General features: G+C 34.2%; 1 protein-coding gene across 12 annotated transcripts in view; it reads left to right on the plus strand.

The window, feature by feature from the left end:
* Positions 1–21,097, plus strand: part of LOC105831066 (potassium voltage-gated channel subfamily H member 2) — a 179,066-nt gene that overhangs the window by 132,423 nt on the left and 25,546 nt on the right. Inside the window, exon 1 of one of the 12 annotated variants that reach the window (XM_036291886.1) lies at positions 5,808–7,211. The exons of the other annotated variants lie outside the window; for them this stretch is intronic. Within the exon in view, the coding sequence (XP_036147779.1) occupies positions 6,936–7,211 (276 nt within the window). The 5' untranslated portion in view covers positions 5,808–6,935. Of the gene's footprint in view, positions 1–5,807; positions 7,212–21,097 lie in introns of those variants that run through there. 12 annotated transcript variants of the gene reach the window in all.

The following is a 21,097-nucleotide window of genomic DNA, read 5'->3' on the forward strand; positions in this document are numbered from 1 at the left end:
AAACTGTCAAATTACAACTCTTGCAACAGGAAATGAGTCAAGCGAGAGAACCAATCAGTATCGCGGAAAAGCGACAACAATACTGCTCGACCACGAGCAAAATTCCCATGGCCTTTTTTATTAGGGATAGGATTTGTATCAAAATCATGATATTCAGGATTTGATATGTTTTGTTTTAATGAAATAGAAAATTCTATTTTTAAGTAATTGACTTCTGTTGTGTTTTCCGATTTTGAATCTGGAACACATGACAAACATATGTATTTCAAGTTTCGCAGAATTTGGGAAGCTTTCTGACAAAACTTTCGGGGGGGGGGGGAGAAGATATGGTTTATAGTAAGATATATAATTTCATTTCCGCAATTTAAAAGCAATCCAAGTTCTCGGATGTTTTACGAGCCACGAGTGCAAGACGAGGAATCGTGTCTTTCGTTTCCCAAGTTCCGCAATGAACAAGCGCGAATGCGAATATGCGAACTAGGTTGGCGCTTATCGATGGCTCCAGAGCGCACTTTCCACTGGCGCTGGTTAGCTGGTGAATCAGCTGACCCAAATTAAGCTGGAATGATTTAGAGGTGTTTAAAAAGGAAGGGCCACGCGTGTTCGTATAATCAATGATACGCGTCGACACAAGAACGCACGTCTGTCTTAGTTTTTTGAATTAATTCTTTCGACGTTCTCGCTCAAACGACAAATCCCTGCTCTCGTTTTTTACGTGAAGAATAACAATTTAAATGTCCTGCATTATAACTTTGTATTTGTCGACCAGCTGGAAATATCGCTTATTAGGCATTTCGAAGAACAAGAGTGCCGAGGATTAGACTTATCTTTATGAATCTTATATCCTCTCAGCAAGCCAGAATCGGAGAGACAATAAAGCACTGACGGAATCAACAATATCTCCTTTCAAGGATATATTGTTGAATATATATTAAATCTCTGTCAGCTTACTGGAAAAAATAGGAACGTTCTTTTGAAGGAAGGAATCCTTCGTTTGTACTTGACAAAAGAGATTATTATTTCTCGGAAAACGTATCAAATATAATCCTGGTAATATTCTTATTACGAAAGGATGGATGTATAGATGTTAATGACTATAAACTTAATACCCTTGCATTATTATTATCTTATAACGACGTAGCAAAATAGCAAATTGTTTTATGATCCTTTAGAAAAAAATATAAATACTAAATGAAACTGTTTAATTTAAGGACTAAAACCACTATAGAAATTTTATCTATCTACATCATTAAATAAAGAAGAACAGCAGGCTAATTTGGATTTGGAAGGGCAGTTGTATGGAGTAGGCATCGCAGATTGAAGGTACAAATGCAAATTTCGTACCTTGTGTACAAATGTGAAGTACGTAGGGATTTTACGATTACTTCAAAACTTCTTTTGTTATAAACAAATTTGTGCCTTTTGTTATAAAAAAATTTTTAGCCAAAGAATGAAAACTTTTTTTATAATTCTATCAGTTTTACAAATTATTACCTTTTTTTATTTCCCTACGTACTTTATTAGAGAATTTTGTCTAGTTTCTGAAAATTTTGGGTTTTCTGTTCTAAGTGCAACCATTCAGGAAATGTGCTATTAGCCACGGAAGAACATAAAAAAAATGTAGCTACGCATAAGGAACTATACAACGGCCATTTAAAATAAAAAAAATTTTTTAAATTACTTTAGATACTTTAATGTATGTAGAATGGAAACCTTAAAAGAGGTTTTTTATTTTATTTATTTTTTATTATAAAAAAAATTGTTAAATATTGGGTTTTTTCACTGGTTTCTACAGTGGTTTTACCTCTTAAATGATTTGAATTAACTGATCAGCTTAACTAATTATCTTCCATTTGTCTGCCGACATGTAATATAAAGAATTGCGTATTCATAAAGCTATAATTAGAAGGTGTGTATCTCAAGTTTCTATCGGGAAAAAGTACTCGAGGGTAGATCCTTATCTAGGTCGCGGTCGACTTCCGAGACGGTAAAAAGCAGTAGTATCGTATGATTACAAGTGCGCTATAAAAAATAATGTGGCTCCACAATAGATAGCGACTGAGAAATAACACAGAATGGTTTGTTACAATAAGAAATTTGATCGTACGACTGCGTCAAGAAATGCTCTCATTTTGCAATAAAATAGAGTAAAAAGGGAAAAACAAATAGTTTCCGTAACGGAGGACAAAGTATGGTTTTTTTCCATGGTCTTAATCATGCGCTGTTTCTCCGCTTTACGCGTTTTTTTTCGTTGACAAAAATAAAACTATTGTAGCTGCCGCGCGCTGTATAGAAGAAGCACTGACCGTTCAATGCACGGATCGTTCAAAGGCTCACGGTCGATGGAAGACCGTGTTGTTGAAATTTATAGCACATTCAATGGAGAGACATCAGGAGTACAATATATCTAACCAGGAGTAAAATAAATTGCAATCGGAAAGCAGGCTACATAACTTTCTTCCTTTTGGCAAGAATGCATGACCGAGTGCAGTATATCTGATAACATCAGCTGTTTGCATATATTGGACCATGTTATAAATTGTTAAGAATGATGTTCGTAATATCGCTTTCATATAAATACATACCCAGTTGTATATCTCATTTATGAACATCTACGCAGGAGATACTTATTTTAGTACGACGCACCTACGCTTCATACGACATTTAGCAATTATTTAAATAAAATACGTAGGCTCGTTAATAAAATTTATATAAATTATGAAAAGAGTTGTACACAGAGAAAATTTTCTATTAGAATTTATCCTCAAAATTATGGTCGTGGAACTTTCGAGAATTATATTCTACAATTTTAGTGAAATTTAATCAAATTTAATCAAATTTTATAATCGACGGTAAACGATTTTGAGGACAAATTTCAAGAGAAATGCTTTTTTCCATGCAGAACATGGAATTAACATATAATTTCGTATTTAGCGATATGAGTATCGCTAATCCTATCCCTCTATATTGTGGCAAGGAATGCGGAAAGAAATCTTTGTTCAATCTGATAAGAAATACTTTTTTCTCCTTTTCATTTTCATGTCTTGGAAAGGGAGACAGAATCAATAATCAGAAACTGTTATCTACGTGACCCTTTATACGAGTCTAGGACACATTTTAACAATCGTATCTGGCAAGGAAGCATTCTGTATTCTCATAACGCACTGTGCTCCACAATGGTGTCCCGCATGACGTCGACCAGCAGCGTCAGCTGGCGTCCCGCGTTTGCTACGCCTTGCGTTGCGCCGCGCGGCGTCGCGCATTCTCCTCTCGGGGTGATTCTGGCGGACGCGAGTCTGCGTAGAGAAGCGCGTTGCGCGCGCGAGCGAAGCTCGGTTGCCAATCAATAAGGGACCTGAGTACAGGTGGATCGTCGTCAGCAGCGGCGGCGGCGACGGCGGCGGCGGTGAGGACAACGAAGGTAGCGCGGCGCGCATATCGAAAACGAAGCTGACGCGACGCGACGTGACGTTGAGGGCATAGAAAAAGTCGACTGCCTCCGGCATTGACACGACCGAGGGTGAGAAGCGAAGAAGGGAGTACCGCGCGCATGGAGGAGCTAATCGAGGGTTAGCAGAAGGTCGTTGCGATCTGACTCTCTCTCTTTCCTCCCTGACTCTATCTATCTCTCTTCCCCTTTCTTTCCCTCTCTCTTTGTCTCTGTCTCTCCCTCTCCCGGAAACGAGAAGTTGAAATGTCTGCTGGAACAACGATCGCGACCCTCCGAAGCGCACGACGCGCCTCCGCTCGAACGTCCCTCTTGTGTTAGTCGCTCGGCCGCAGTGCGCTCGTACGGGGGTCAAACTGGACTCGTCGCTGGGATAATGATGGGACGCGTCGACTGCAGTCGACGGTGTTTGCGAAACCATCGCGGCGTATCGCATACGCCGGAGATCGGTGTGTTGTTCGAGCTCGCTGTCGCTGCATAGCTGTGAGTCGCGATCGGACAATTTCAGATAGATATGTGCAATATATCCCTAGTGACGATTGGACCTCGCGGGCGCGTATACTTCCCTGAAACTGTGCGAGCGTGTTTATGGTTAGAGACATTGTCCCTGATCTTACTGGTGGCCACCAGGTGTAGCATGCCAAGTATGGACTCGTCGGTAGTCAACCGTAGGCACTCCGTCCTGTCGATCAGTTAAGCGAATCCGAACAACTGCGAACCGTAGTAGAGCGATATCACAACAGACACATAACTTTGAGAAAGCCAGAAAGAAAAACGTCTTCGCGCTATACACGATATTCGTGACATGCGTAATCCAACGAAATGCAAGTGATCATCGAGCTTCGAGCTCACATTGAAATTAAGAAAACTGTTTTACTTAAAGTTTTATAGAAACACGCGCGTTCATCCTGCCGTATTAATCAATCTGAGATCTATCGTAAGTCTGTTCATTCTCTCATTGATAAATCTGGCTGTTAAATTGAGAGGAAACATGAAACCTAGTTTAGGATGAGCTCTCCTTTGACGTTCTGGTTTATGATCTACACATAAATAGTAAAAGCGAATTTCATCACAAGGATTGATCACGCCCAATGATCAATTAATTGGCCGATATTTTGCAAAGGCCAAGGATCCTTCTGTTTGGATCTAATTTAATTTGATCATTAAGGAAATTCACGAGATACCATATCTTCATTGACAGGAAATTGGAACGTCATCGTCGTCGTGGAGACGGTATGTCGCCTCGCGCATACGTGGAGGATTCTCGAGTATTAGCCCGTGCCAAATTCATCGAGGACGTCGACGAATGTGAATCATTTCCGCGAAATTCTAGTGTCTCGTTGTCGAGGGGGCTTACACGAACGTTTGTACTTGCACCGAATTTTTAATTGCCAATTATTTATCGCCTCCCAGTTGCGTCTTACTAAGACACGCTAAATATCTGTTACATTTTGCATTTCGAAGTGCAGTAATTGAAGTGCTGAGCGAGGAAAATTCTTTTTACATTCCGTTGCAATTTCGATTTTGCTGAATAATATTTTCGTAGGCTTTGGGGAAAATAAAAGTGAAAAGGAAGAAGAGGGTAATTGAGACTGATATTCCGAAAGTTATCTTTTCCGTACTGAGACTATCGTCACGTTCCATCCATACTTATTGCTAATTATTAAACGAAGTTGTCGCGACGCACCGATGAAGAAAGTTAAGTTTAAGCCTATTGTACACACAATTATCCTTTAATCTTTTCTACTAATATTTTGAAGCAAAAGAAACATTTTAATTAATTAAGAGAAAAACATCGCAGAAGAGAAATTATTTATTACAAGAGAAAACGTGGATTGCGATATTTAAGAAGTTTTTGTTTCTACGTTAGGGACGTAGAGACAATAAAAAACTAACAATAATTACCAGTAGTAATTCTTGTGTACGAATACACACACAGAGTTTGTAAGACCGAGTTGGCTAAGTGATTTTATGGATGCGTACACGTCCTAATAATAATGCACATTTAAGGTTAATAAGCACAAAAGAAAGTCTGCTTCGTCATTTGATTTGATTTTTACTGAAGCACAAAGAGGACACATCCTAGAAAGAAGACACAAATAAGAAGCGCAACGGAATGTTAACCCAACAGTCTTTCAAAGCGTCGTATTTTTAATCAATGCTCTTTTTTGCATTGTCGTGTCTTTTGCATTGCGAAAAAAATATCAATAATCAGATAATCGATAACAATTGCTTTTATTAAATTTAAATTTGCCTTACTTATATTGTGAATAACGATTAATTCACGGATTTTCGACGGATTCGTCGAAATACGGCGCCCGGGCATCGTGCCGAGAATAAAAAACGCGAAAGCGATTGACAGCGAGACTGTAATAATCACTTCGCCAAGATTCAGCTATTTAAGGAAAAACTGTCGAAGTCCCAGCCCCCGGGTTCGTCCCAATCGCGGGACGAACATATAGCGTTGTATGCGGTTAAGGCTCAATCGATTGAGTCAACAATTATCAACGTGGCCACTCGGCCACCGCCAGTGGTGATAAGAAGGAAGCAGATTCCGTCGATCGAGACAAAACGGCAAGACTCGAGCGTTGCGGAGTCCAGCGTTTCCGACGAGGGTCCTCGATCCAGCCGCGAAGAGATCAACGACATCACGGAGAAAAAGAGGAGGGATCGAGGGCACTCTCGTCGCGACGAGTCGAGGCTCGAGGAAAGAAACACTCGTGGTGGATTCGTTTTCTCGCTGGAGAACGACGAAGCCTGTGCGCGATCGGAGATCAAAGGTCACCCACGGAGAAAACGAGATTTCCTGCCGAGATCTACATCGACAAACGGCACGACGAGGAAACCGGTATCCATAGAGATTGGTGGCGGTGGCACGTCGACAACCAGTTCGTCATCGTACGAGCGCGACCTGCACAGCCTGCTGCACGGTCAGCTGTGCGAAAACATCAACACTGGTTCCAAGTGTCGCAGGGGGGCTGGAACTTCGACTGGTATCAACGGACGTTCCTTTGCAATCAAGATCAGCGGTAGTACATCCTCGGATCTTCAAGAGGAAAGCGAGTTGTCATCCGAAGAGAGAGACACGCTGATAGAAGACATTAGAACAACATCGAGCGTCTGTCGTAATAGAATATCCAAGTTTGGCGCTAGAAGGAGGGTCGTAACCACTTCCGGATCCTCCATAGTCAAAGATTATTATCCTAAGGCGCCGGAAGATCAGATTCCGGGCTTGAATGAGAATTCCTCTTGCAGTGCAACAGCAGCAATCACCCTGAAGCAACATAACGTCCACGTGATTAACGAAAACGCCCACGTGATTAACGAAATCCATACTTTTTCTGACGACCTTCCTTGCTCATCTCAGAAGCCGATCTCAGCACCAAACACTCTGTCCCTTAGCAGGAAGCTTACGACGTGGAAGAAGGAAGGCAAAGATCTATTGGTGAAGTCAGTTCCATCACCAAACACGCTCACTTCAACAACGATGACCTGTATAAAGTCTCCGCGAGCGATGTCGGAACATCTCTTGGGACAACTCGAGGTCCCGGTCGCACCTACGCCTACGACTGCGACTGCGGTTCTCAGTGCCCTACGAGTTAAGGGCGGCTCGTTGCGGGATGGCGACCGTAGCGAGAGAGTGACGGATGTGCCGCGACAAAGATGGAGCAGCGTCAGGGTCAAAGGTGGTAGTACCAAGAGCCTGTTGCTGGAGAATGGGGGTCCGCAACAACAGCCGTTGAAGGGTGCACTTAGAAAAGAGGTATTCCGTGACATCCAAATAAATACTAGCCGTAATAAAGTTGCACAAATTGCAAGTTACTATACTTTTTATCATTTTTTCAGTTTATATTTATTATTTTGTATTTGCTATTATTTTTTACACACATACACACACACACACACACACACACACACACACAAGTAATAAAGTATGCTAAGGAAAATCACGCAAATATATGATTAGTTATGTTGATAACTTGCTTTATATTTGTTTTTAACAATTTTGAAAATATTGATATTAAAGTAACATGTGAGCAACAATGTATGTTATATATCTTGTCATTAGTTTAACAGATATTGTTAAAATTATATTATTGTCGGCAATATAATAGCATTGTGTGTGTGATTCTGTTAATTATTATAGTAACATGACAGCAACAGTATACATTTTAATGATAATGATTTTAGCTTTACCGGCATGTTGTTGGCAACTTGCTCCAAAGGTGTCATAACAACCATTAATTTGCCAACAAATGCGGAAATGCAGACTTAATTGCTGCAATTTTGATAGCAACATACTGTAAACACTTAAGTAACATTTACTTTTTATTTACAATTTTAACATTTGTTTTTTTATTGGTAATTTTTTATTGGAATTTTTGCATATATGCTATTATCATTATTATTTCTATTGTATTATATGTTTAAACTTTAAGGCAACATTATGTTAATGCCGCATTTTTTAAGTTGCATTTTTTTCCTACTTTATTTTATTTTTTCTTTTATTTAATATTTCTTTTCTTATTTGTAATCTCTTTAATAAAGTTATTATTATTATATTATTATATTATTATATTATTACATTATTATTATTATTTCTTAGATATTTCTTAGATTTAAAACGATGGAATAAACGCCGATAAAATGATTGAAGATACGGAGAACATAGGCAGCGTCTGACATTTTTCTGCAATTCTTACAACATGAATACTTTAAGATGGTTACGAGTTATTTTTGGTAACGCATTGATCGTTATATTACATGTATATGACGCGGTTCTAACATAACAGGGATTTCAACCGATTTCAGTTGGTATCATGCATCTTATTATAATAGATAAGAATAATATATTCCTTGTTTTGATATATATCTGTTTTCATACGCGGGATTTATTCTAAGCAACTAATTATTGACATAATTAAGCTAATAATTTCAGCTAATAATTACGTCAATTTGATGAACAAAAATACGTATGAGCTTTGGCAAGTAAATAGTTAAAAGAAGTCTCAAAGCACTACGGATGGACTGATAGCTTTATTAATCATTAAGCGCAAATCGATCCATAGATGGAGCTTTTCTACGCAGTCACTCGCTATTCCTTAATGCATTATTGAGTAAATTAGTAACTATATACTCTCTCGTACATTGTATCTTTTGATTTTGTACAAATAATATTTTCTCTATACTTTTTTAATGAGAAAAAGTATTGCTACCTTACTAGTAAGAGAAAATATTTTATATGTCCGCCTGGCAAAATTAAGTGACGAGTTTATTATCTTTATAATAAAATAATGGCAGTTAAATTTTAAAGAAGGTTTGCAGGATATAAATACAATGTGTTGAAAAAGAGAAAACAAAATGCCGAACGGGAAATTGAAACCGTGTATTTTGTAACCAGTTCTCTTGTCGATCATTTGGTAAAGTTTAAATGTTTCCCCGTTGAGTTTCTTCGATTAACTCGGTCAATACCATTTTCATCAGGGAAGACGCATTGTTTTCAATGAAAACATCGTTGACGACTTCATACTACGGGCTAGTTATGGCGAAGAGGATAAACATCGCATTACCATGCCTATCCCTCAGTGGTAGACTGTGTTACTGCTATTTTCAGAATACATATGTACACATGATGCATTCTGGTAGGCTACTGTCTCGTTGAAAAACATTGATCGCGTCTCCCCCTCCTCTCTCTAAATTTAAAGTTAAATATCCTATAAATCAAATTTTATTAATAAATTATAATAATAACGAGGTTGTATAGTCAGTATATACTCAGTATAAAATTATGCAATGTAGCCGCGAATTGGCCAGAGTGCCACATTTTAATAATTACATTTCATTATTATTATTGTTACTAATATTTCTCTATTTATGACTAATTCGATTAACGAATTTTCAAACTTATAACTGACATATATTATTGACTAAATGAATTAGTATTTATAACCAAGCTGATTATATTTAATACTTGTTAACCAGTGGCTTAAGTTAAATGTTAATTTTGTACTATTAAATAATATATTAAAAGTTATATACACACGTATATATATATATATATATATATATATATATACACATTTAAAAAATACTATTTTTTATATTTTTCATAATTTTTATGAAAAATATGGTTTCAAGGGTATCTCTTTTACAAGGATTTATGTCTTGATACATTATTAATGTCTGTGGGCTCTTAGTAATATTGTTTTTTTGATCACTTGTTGAAGTTAATCTGTATTTAAGCTAAATATTAATATTATCTATAATAATAAATAATATATTACGAATTATAATCTTTAAAAAAATTGTATTTTATTATTTTCTAAATAGAGATCCACACTTGTTTTTAATAATGAAATAATTATTTTGCATAAATAATGTTTCACTTATATAAAATATAAATATTATTTGACTCAATTTACGACTGACACTTTAGAAGGTCATAGGTAAAAGGATATTTATACTTGCCGTATAAAAATTTTTTTTAATGATCAGAGTACTTAACCGTCCCAAATTTTGCGGGATATTCTGATTTTTTATCTTCATTACAGACATCCTAAAAGACCCTTAGGCGGAACGCTATTTGCTCTGATTATTATAATGTAAAGCGTAAATTATCGCGCCTAAAACACGATCCATAACTGCGTTCAATGGAAAAAACTGCTCAGCGAATGCTCGATGATTCTTTAATGCGATCAGTTTTTACCTTTGGTTTATCTCAGGCTCTTAGACCAGAATCTCGAGCAACAATAGAAATAGATTACTTATAGAAAATGTAAAGGCAGAACTACAAATTTAAATAAATTATATATATATGTATATATATATATTGTTACGCCCTTGCCAGTTTGATCGGTCAGCTGTTCTGACCAATCGATATATTGATTTTCTATGAGCGTTGTCAACTGTCTTCGGCTTGACAACGCCGACTATGTTGTTGTTGATTCTCGGTCTGACACTGAGTTTAACGTGTTTTCGTTTGCTCTAATAAAGCTATTCGTTTAAGGAAAGAGAGTGTTTATTTCTTCCCGAGCGCGCGCGTAACAATATATATATATATATATATATATATATATATATATATATATATATATATTGTTACGCGCGCGCTCGGGAAGAAATAAACACACTCTCTTTCCTTAAACGAATCTGTATATATATATATATACAGGGTGAGTAGAAAGTACCGGACCGGTGAAATACCTCGAAAAATATGGGAGATACGGAAAAATGTTTAAGACAAAAGTTGTACAGTTTAAAAAGGATTATATAATCATAAAATTTATTTTGGAAAGAAATTAATTTTTTAAAGTCATGGAGGTCGCCGCCATTTTTTAAAATGGGATCCTCTATTTCTGATTACATATTCTTGTAGCTGACTTTGAGACCTTTTCAAAACACTATCGATAAACTTTTTTTGGCTAAGTACTTTTCGAGATATGAGTTGACAAAGTTCGAGTACCGCTGGCATTAACAGATTTACATCGTCGAGTGCGCGGGCGATTTTTAAAATTGGATTTCGCACGTTAAAATTTTATTTAAGAAATCACATATTTCTTAATATGATCAGCTGCATGGATGATATTTCACGCTATCTGTTTCAGTGAAACGCTGAATGTTTTTATAATTGTCGATTTAGAAATTGGATCTCGCGCACATGCAGACACACACATATACACAGCAGAGAGGGTTTGAAGTCATTAAATACCACGGAAGTGACGAACCGTGAGGTCTTCATCTCTGCTGACACACACACACACACACACACACACACACACACACACACACACACACACACACACACACACACACAAGGTGTAAATCTGACCGGGCCACCTCCGCGTGGTACACCTTGGGTAATGCTAATGCCAGCGGTACTTGAACTTTGTCAACTTATGTCTCGAAAAGTATTTAACCAAAAAAAGTTTATCGTAGTGTTTTGAAAAGGTCTCGAGGGGGGTTCCATTAAAAAAAATGGCGGTGACCTCCATATGACTTTAAACAAATTTTTCTTTTTTTTAATAAATTTTATTATTATATAGTCCTTTTTAAACTGTACAACTTTTGTTTGAAACATTTTAACGTATCTCCCATATTTTTCGAAATATTTCACCGGTCCGATACTTTTTACTCACCCTGTATATATACTTATGAAGACATTTATCAATATGTCTCAATAAAGATATGCTTAAATGTGTTGCTAAGTCACAAAGAAAAATATATTTTCAAGCTTTACACAATTTTTACTACTTACTTAAATTAAAAAGATATTTATTTTTAATTCTTATTTATTTCCAAAATTTTAACTTTTTTTATTAAAATTGTTTAATTTTTAAACGTCCCGATTTTTTTATCTATCCCGATTTTTTAAAATCGAAATTAAATAATTAAGAGTTGATCACCCTCTTGATGATATATTAAGCTGGGTATACATCTACGAATAGCGAAGGCGAACGTTCGGACATTTGCGTTCGTGTTCTGAAGTCGTTCATTCTTTTTCTCAATCTTTTTCTCAATTGTAGCGAAAATCAGCATTTGGTCATATTTGATGTTTGTTCGTTATACGTCCACGTTTGACAATTAAGTTTACTTTTTAGTCCTGGCAGGATATATCGGAACGCAGACAAAATCGTTAAAACGCATTATGATTATGATATACGATTACTGTGACATCGGTTATAATATCGAAAAAGTTATATGTAGTACGAAGAGCGAATAACCGCGAACAGCAACGAACAGCAACGAACAGTACGTAGCGCTTTTACATCGCATACCAACTGTCTTTGATGTATGTACCGCCTCATGAGGGAATCGTGCCGAATGCGAATCGAACGTTCTATATGCATTGTATATTCATTTTGGCGTATACATTTGCCGAATGACAATAATGAACGTCCGCGTTCGCTGTTCATTCGGTGTTCGTTCGTTAAGTGTATACCTAGCTTCATATGTCAAATTGCACACGTGTTATTTTGACTAACTTGTTTCTGTTGCAAATTGCACAGTCCTTGTCTTCAACAATTGTGTTACACTAAATTATAACTTCGTAACCCCGCCAAAGTTTTTTAAATAAAAATAGATACTACGGGTTATAATTTGTTAGAAATGTCCTTTTTTAGGTTAAAAGGGAATGCTATTAAGCAAATGCGCTTTTATACAACTCATATAATGTCGATCTGGAAAGCCAACAATTTCTGCAATTAGAAATATATATATTTAATATCACTGCTATGATTTAACATTGGATATTCGGATGTATGAATTATTGTTTCTGCAATTAAATTTGATAATCGCGGTATCGGTACATATTGCTTCTGCTAAATATAAAATTAATTGATCAGATATACTTTTTAACGCTAATTCTTACGCGAGAGCAACATACAAATTAATTGCTGCGAGTACTATGAGATTCATATGATGATAAACTACAGATAAAATAAATTGTTCTTTTCTGAGAACGCGGACTGTAATAAAAGCATCTTGTGTTTTATGTAGCGCGCAATAGAATAATCGTTATCAGATCGATACGTAATAACTGTCTCTTGAAAGGAAAATAAAACGCGTAGTGAAGTAAAAATAAAAAGAATTTGAACGATATTTCATAGATATATATTTAAGATACCTACAAATCTTATTCTTTTTATTTTTACTTTGCTACACGGAAAAGCAATTGCCAAGTACTGTCACCATCTTTTACTGTTAATAAAAATTCTGCATACTTTTACGTAACTTTATCCAGCTATTTGATAATTAATGAGACCTTGTCCTAAATTGGATACACTTCAATTAATAAAACTTTTATCAAAGTCCATTAAAATAAATTTTATAATTTTTTAATTTATTCTCTAAATTACAGTTGGTGCAATCAGTGAAAATACACTGTAGTTTACTCTAGATTAGTAGACTTTAGTATACTCGTAACTTATCCCTCAGTAAAATAAATACACTAATCTTTTAATAATACACACTAATTCTGAAGTTGAAATTACTAAAAGACAATAAATACTCATTAATTATCACAATTATAAGTATACCACTGCAAATCAGTGTTAATACATCAATTGCCATTTAAAGAGTTCAATTCATTACAATTTATTTTAATTTTATAGATTACAAGTTCTAATTTTATAAATCTAATTTTATAAAATTTATAATTGCAATAAATTATAAATCTTTTTGAAACTAATAAAATTTATGTATTTCAATTGAGGTTTTAATAATTGAGGTCTAATTAATTTAGGAACTTCAATAATCATCACCTAGTTGGATAAAGTTATATGAAAGTATACAGAGTGACTTTTTAAATTAATAGGAAAAAAACAGTACTTGGCACATTTTCACAAATTGTGAGTGAATTATGTTTACTTATAAGTTAAATCCCGTACCTTCCGCCCGTAAAACGACACACGATGGTGTTCGATTTATAGTCTGAATGCCTGAAAACACTGTATACCGCATTTTCGGCGCCTGCTTGACTACTTTCAATAATCACGTTTTACGACGAACATGTGCAATGTCACACCACCTTTAAGGAAATTACAGCAGAAATTATCTATAATATTAAATTATCCCTATTAAAATTAATAGAAAAAGTTGCGTTACTAAAAATATAATTACTAAAGTACATATAAAGTTATGGAAAAGTAATTTAATAAAATAATTTTTTAATTAAAAATTAAAAAAAAGAGTTCCATTGAGCAACTTATATTTTTCTGACATACACCGAAAAACATTGTAAATTATTTTAATTGAAAAAATATTGTTTCAAATATTTTAAAAGTTTATATATCCATATAAATGCCACAAAGATTATCATAAGCAACAAATTTATTCAAAATTTATTTCAAATACTAGTAATTTAATATTTTAATCGAGAATATTAAATTAAAACAAAAATTTAATTTGTGCTTGTGATTCAGTGATTCTGATTTTTTTAAATTTTTGTAACATTCTTCGAAATTGTATAAAATCTTTTTTTGAATACTTGGTGATTTTTTCTATCATGATAAATACATTTAACTGTTTTTTAGCGGAAAAGTATTAAAGATATAGACTTTTTTATTAAAGATGATTGTTACTTAAAATTAAAAAAAATTGATGATCGCTTCTCTTATCAATAGAATTGTTATTTTTCTGTGTTCAGTTTTAATAATTTTGCATTAAAATATATTTTTTAAGAAGATCATAGTAAGAGCGACTTGATAAATGATTAAAAATCTCTTTTTATGTCTAATCTCTCAAACCGAGCTTATTACAAAAGCATAAAAATTTAATTTAAAAAATTTATCAGAATAAGAATATAATTGTGAGTTTATTAATTTTTAATAATGAAGATTATACACACATCATTTCACTAACAGAGCGATTCCACATCGCTTATTACTTACGTTCATTAAACGAGAAAAAGAACCAGATTAACAGATTAATTATGAAAAAAGGAATCAATTGTTGTCCGTGTATGAACACGTGCGAGTTCGCGATCTTGATTACGATTCTACGAACGTTAATTAGTAGAACGGTACTAATCTGTCCTTCAACGTTGTAGCATCGTACGTTTTTAATACCATGAAACGATATTGTGCTTCTATACACTTCTTCTTAGCCATATCGGCGCGCGGTTAAAATGGTTCATCGAACACGATCGTAAAATGTCAGTCGCCATCACTTAACGCGACCTTTCCGAGTGCACTTAACACACGGTCGATGCATTATTAAATCAATGTCATATAATCACACGAATTGAAGTGCAAATTTTTTTCCGTATCTATAATGCGTAATGGGATTATTAGAGAAAAGAAGAGGATAAATTACAATTTTCTTTTATTTAATCCAGACGGCCAAATTTGCCAAAGCAAATAATTTACAAATTTTTGCTAGAAAGTTTGTTATACAAATTTTGTTATACAAGATGTTGTCAACAAAGGAGTTAGCAGAAATATAATAAATTTTTTACAAATCTTGTCAGTAAATAGGTGCTAAATATCGAGCAAGGCTTGATTGATGATACGCTTGTCGCCAAATTGCTGTCGCCAAAAAGCAATTTGACATCAACTGAATTGAGTAAAGACAAATTGTTTACTGGAAAATAATTCCATAAATATTTATGTGACATAATTCTTGTCGATACAAGTTTGTTAAAGTTCTGTCAATCATATAAGCAGAAGATGTTCGAATATAACGGACATAATTAATAATTTTTGGAAGAAAGAAAATAAATTGTGAACCTGTAGAGGAATATAGAATTTGTAGAGGAATATGGAACAGTATCAAAAAATATTGTCAAAATCATTTTTTCTAAAATATAAAAAAATAACGGTTTTTGACGGATTTTGCATATCAATATTACAAAAATATTGGTATCTTGTACATAATATCACACAAAAATATCAGAAATATATATAAAAAAATCTTTGGCTTTTGCGGCTTTGAGGTATTATGAAAATAATATAACAAATAATATTAGCTTAAAAAGTATAACCAAATTACGTGTCAGGGATTTATGGGATTCAGACTCGCAAATGATGCATAATTCTAAGCGCAGGCAATATAACTTTACACGTCAAATGTATGCACACATTATTTGAAAGCCATATTTAAGTCCTTCAACTTATACTAAAATTAAAAAATTAATACCCGACATATTTCTCAAAATGATATAAAGAATACACAACTATAAAACTTTTGGCTTGCAACTGAAATACATTTTTTATGACACAAATAAACACTAATTACTAGTAACCACGTTATAACTTTTAAACAGTATGTAAAGAGGTAATTTTGGACAGTTAGCCCCAGAATTCAAGACAAAATAGTATACGAGATATTGCGAATTCCATACACTCCACATTTAGTATCCATAACTGCCTTCTCTCCTTTATTATGCTAGCTGTTATGTAGGATAAAATCGATGTGATTGTCTTCTTGATCTCTAATCTTGATTATTTCATAAATCACGCATCTTCTTATTCTATTTATTATATTTATCGCTTTTAATTAATTTTTTTGGAATTGTTCTAAAAACAAATTTCGAAAGAAGAAAATTCCTTCAGAATCTAAGCTATACATAAAAGAGGAGAATTCTGATATTGTTTGGATGAATCAGCCATCGGCGAATATCAACGAATGCGCCTTGACACTTTTATTTATCGCGTCCTATTTCTAATTTTTACGGCTTTATTACGACTCACGCCTGATACTGGGGCAGAAATATGTTCGCGATCTTATGTCTTCGTGATTGCAATATCGAGAAACGCATTAACTCGTGGAATTTTCTTGTCTTTCCAACATGAAGGAGAAGCTTTTTTCTATTTTTTCGTCTAACGACGAATATTTTAAATTGTGGAATTATTTTTTAGATCAATTATCTATTATTCATATTATTAATAAATAATTGACAAGCACAAGTAATTGATGTTGAAGTACAGCATTTGGATTTCCTGTGAAATTCGAACACGTGCGAGTTCGAGATTAACTTAGCGATTCTATGCATTAATCAACTTATTGATCACCCTTTTCGCAGCCAATATTTTAGAGATATCAATAGCTATTTTACATTTGCATTATTAACTGACGTTGTCAATTTGTATTTGGTATAAATGAAAACAGATATATAATCCATTAGTGAATAAATTAATTCTTTTTTATTGAAGAAGAGCGATAGCTTGTGTTTGAAGTTAATGATAATACAATATAATTATTATGACACAACAGGAAAACAAATTAATATTTATGTAAATATTGTTACAGATATACCGAAAATGTTTTTAGTACATTCTTCGTTAATTGAGTCTTGCATATTTTGTGTTATCTTTCGTTACATCTACACAAAAGAAAATAGAATATTGATAGTTTGATAATCTCAAATATTGGTAAAATATTATATTTTTGAATTTTAATATTACAACACTTATTTAAAAAGGTTACAATTATTTTTACAATAATAGTATTATAAAATGTTAAATCTTGGTTTAAAGATATTTTCTTTTCTATACTTTTTTCTTATCCTCTCACTCATGAAATTTATTATTGAATAAAGATAAATCTATTTTTTTTTGTTAAAGTTATAAAAATTTCTTTATATAAGAACAAATTATGTTTAAGATCGTAAATTTTTTTAAAAGATTTTATATTCTTGCTACACATAAGAGACAATAATTGTTAAAATATATTTCAATATGATATTAATCTTTTTACATGTTTATCTCGATTCCCTATCCTTTAGCCTCAATTCGAATTTTTACGATCTACTTTTACTACCCCTGTGTACCTAAATCTCGGTTCGCCGTATTTACCATGAAGACGGGCGGGTAAATTCAGGCGGACCGGAGGCAAATGTTTTCTGAAAACACTGTTCGGCGCCGTTGCGCTGGCTGGCCGAAACAAATCTCTCGAGCGTTTAGTTTTGTCGCGCGTATGCGAGCGTGCGGCCGTAGAATCGTGGCGAGAATGTGGAGAGTTCGGCCGAAATTAGATCACTTCGTGAAGTCCGCTGGAATTCGTTCAGCGTCCCCGAAAGGCACTTGACTGGAACAAGATCTTTTGCGATACGCGACGAAATAGCAATAACAATTGCCGTTATTACCGTAATTTCCATGGAAAATGAAGATCGGTTCAATCAAAAAACATTTTGAAGAGGAGTCTGCGATTTTTTCTCAAACTGCCTTAACTGCTAGACTTCCTTTCTATTTTTAAAATTACAAATAATATCGACAATGAAAGACATATCATGAAATCGTAAGGGAATCCAATGTAGTATTAAAAATCTGTCTTATGAAGTTCTTTAAAAATCAATAGACTGGTATTCTTAAATCCGAAGAATTTTTTATAACCTTTTTTGATGAATGTCATCGTCTACCATTTTAACACATCCCTTCTGGGAGCAGAAAACCTCAAAATGTAAGTAGAGGAAAGCTTATGAAATTTGTTGGAACTTGCTCGACGTCCCCGAAGACTACCCAACTGGAATGAGCCAACATTCAAGATTTCGTTTTAACACTACGGTTGCAAATATTATCATCGGGATTTCAAGGTATATCGAAAAATGTTCACATCGACAGATTTCTCAAGATTACGTAGAAACTCTCAGAGGAGAAACCCCTTTCCCTTGAGATACACAAATAAACCAAGAAATTGAAGAAGACTTAAACTTTAACTTTTGTGCCATATTGAATTAATCAAATGAATTCTTCTCAGGAGATTGCTCGTGTACAATCTTAACGAAAGATTGAATAAATCTCAATGTTTCTTATCTTGATTAGAAATTTGACAATTCAAGATAATAAAATAAATTGAACGCAAAAGTGGATGCTGTCTTACTAAAACAAATAGTTCGGAAGTACGGAAATGGTCAATGAGAATGTGACAGAGTCAACGAAGTATTAAACTGTCGCGATCAATGGATCAAGAAGACGGCTCTTTAAATGTACACCGTTCAATACTTCTTCAGTTCTGATATGCCGCAAAAGCTTCGATTTAAAGTCTATTCGAATCGGTGATGAAATCTTTTCTACGTAACGCAGAACCATAGAATCACGGATTTGCTCTGATAAATCGATTTTTTTTCTTAAAAGACGAAGTAAAACTTCCTTTTTGTCCTTGTGTATTGAAGAAAACACTTACGAAGCTTTCCAAGGAATCAATATTGTTGACCAGAAAATACGATTGTCTATCTATTTGACACACACAAATATATAAAGAGATTTAAGATTTTTTACATCGTACACATTAAATCTGATACGAAAGTGTTAAGTTTCTCCCTGGACTTTTCATGCCATGAACGATTATGTTAAGTAAACAACTATTATATCGAAAATATGGATAACTGAGAGTTTGTGGTGTACTAAATGTTTTCTTTTTCGAGATACAAGCTAGACACGTAAAGGATTTGTTGAGGATAGCATCTCAATAGCATTCCATTTTTCCACTAGCATTTGTTATCAGCCACAATTTTAGAAATTTCACTTTCACACAAGAAGTTTCGTTCATAATATGAATTTCATTTCTTGCCACAACACAACTGAGGAGAGACATTGGAAATCACTTAGTGAAAAAGTTTAAAAAAAACGCAGTAGTGGAACAGGTGGTTTCTTCGACGTTGTTTATTTTCATTTTTGGGCTCATGCTAAAAGCACTAAGATATTGTCAGCAGTGGTAACGTCCGAACGGGGTTCGCTAGGTTGAGAATGACACTGGAATTCTTCGTGAGAGTGTCAGGAATCATGATGCGCTCGTATTTCATGAAGGGAAAGAAGCAGAAGTTTGGCTCGACCCTGTCGACGGTAATCGATGTTTGTATTACTTACAATATTATTTTAATAGAATTAAGAAAATACTTATAATTATCATCCTTAAAAACTTGTTGTTTGGTTATATAAGGTCGCAAACGTATTTGAGCTCAATCTTGTATGTTTACCAAAATATATTGCTCAAAAGTATTTGCCCACTCTAATTTTTGTATACACCTCTTTTTATATACTAAAATTCTGTTTTAATTCTATTATAGTCTCCTTACAATTTTTTAAACCATTGAGATTATTAATATGTATATCTAGAAGAGAAAGGAAGATTAAAGTTTACTCTTCTTCAAAATTTTGATTATTTAATTAAGTAAAATAAATATTTTTGAGGTAGCAATATATATTATTTATATATACTACAAAATATACCATGATTATGAATTCTTATTTATTTATTTAATATATTTAAATATATACAGATTGTATAATAATTTAATTTTAAATAATAACGTTTAAATAATATTACTGTTATTTAAAATATGATAATAATCAGTAAATTATTCAGAATTACGCAATTCGCTTTCCGTCGAGTTTACTTTCGCGATATTTGCGCTCTTCTCTCTCTCGCATATCATCTTAATCTAGTCACATTGTTTATTCACTTTTATCACAGGGCTATTAAGTGGCGAATGTGTTCATCCAATTTGCGGTGGAATGGCACGTGTACATTCCATGCGGTATCGATTGTAATATTGCGTAGTGCGGTGCAAATCCGACAGAGATGTATTAATCAAACTAACCCGTTATGCATTACGAGGCCGTACATATTTTAGATGCGCTAATATAAGCTTTGACAGGAGCTTTCTTCCTCCGTTGAAATGGATTATAACTCGGCGCCGTCGTCGACGCGACCTTATTTTCAAGGTGGTGACTTCAAAAACATGTTCAGCCACATTGCGAAAATATGTCTAATTACATATGTCTGGACGGAATGTCCATATGGCAGACGTTATTGTTTCGGCGCTTGATCGAATTAGTTCAGAATAAATTTCGCCTAATTTTAGGTGACTTGTGGCAGCTACGAAACGCCACTTTCGCAAATCGTTCGGTGTAAAATTAGCACGATGAGTAACTCATTGGATTCTCGTCACTAAAGGCGATTTTAAATGCAACGTCTAAATTTCCACTTTTACTACTGCGACAGCTATATTTACTACCGCGAATTCTCGTTATTTGTAATTTAAAAAGTATTTTGGAACTCCGTGCACAAGGATTCCAGAGGCTGCTTTAAAAGCGTTTTTGTCATTGCAGAACCCGCAGGTACATATTTTACTTGTACACGTCGGGTACATATTTACGTGGGAAATGGCTTTACTGTGTGAGTCTGCAAATATTAAATGCGGCTGGTCTGTCG

This window comes from Monomorium pharaonis, chromosome 9, assembly GCF_013373865.1.
Source record: "Monomorium pharaonis isolate MP-MQ-018 chromosome 9, ASM1337386v2, whole genome shotgun sequence".
NCBI lineage: Eukaryota > Metazoa > Arthropoda > Insecta > Hymenoptera > Formicidae > Monomorium > Monomorium pharaonis.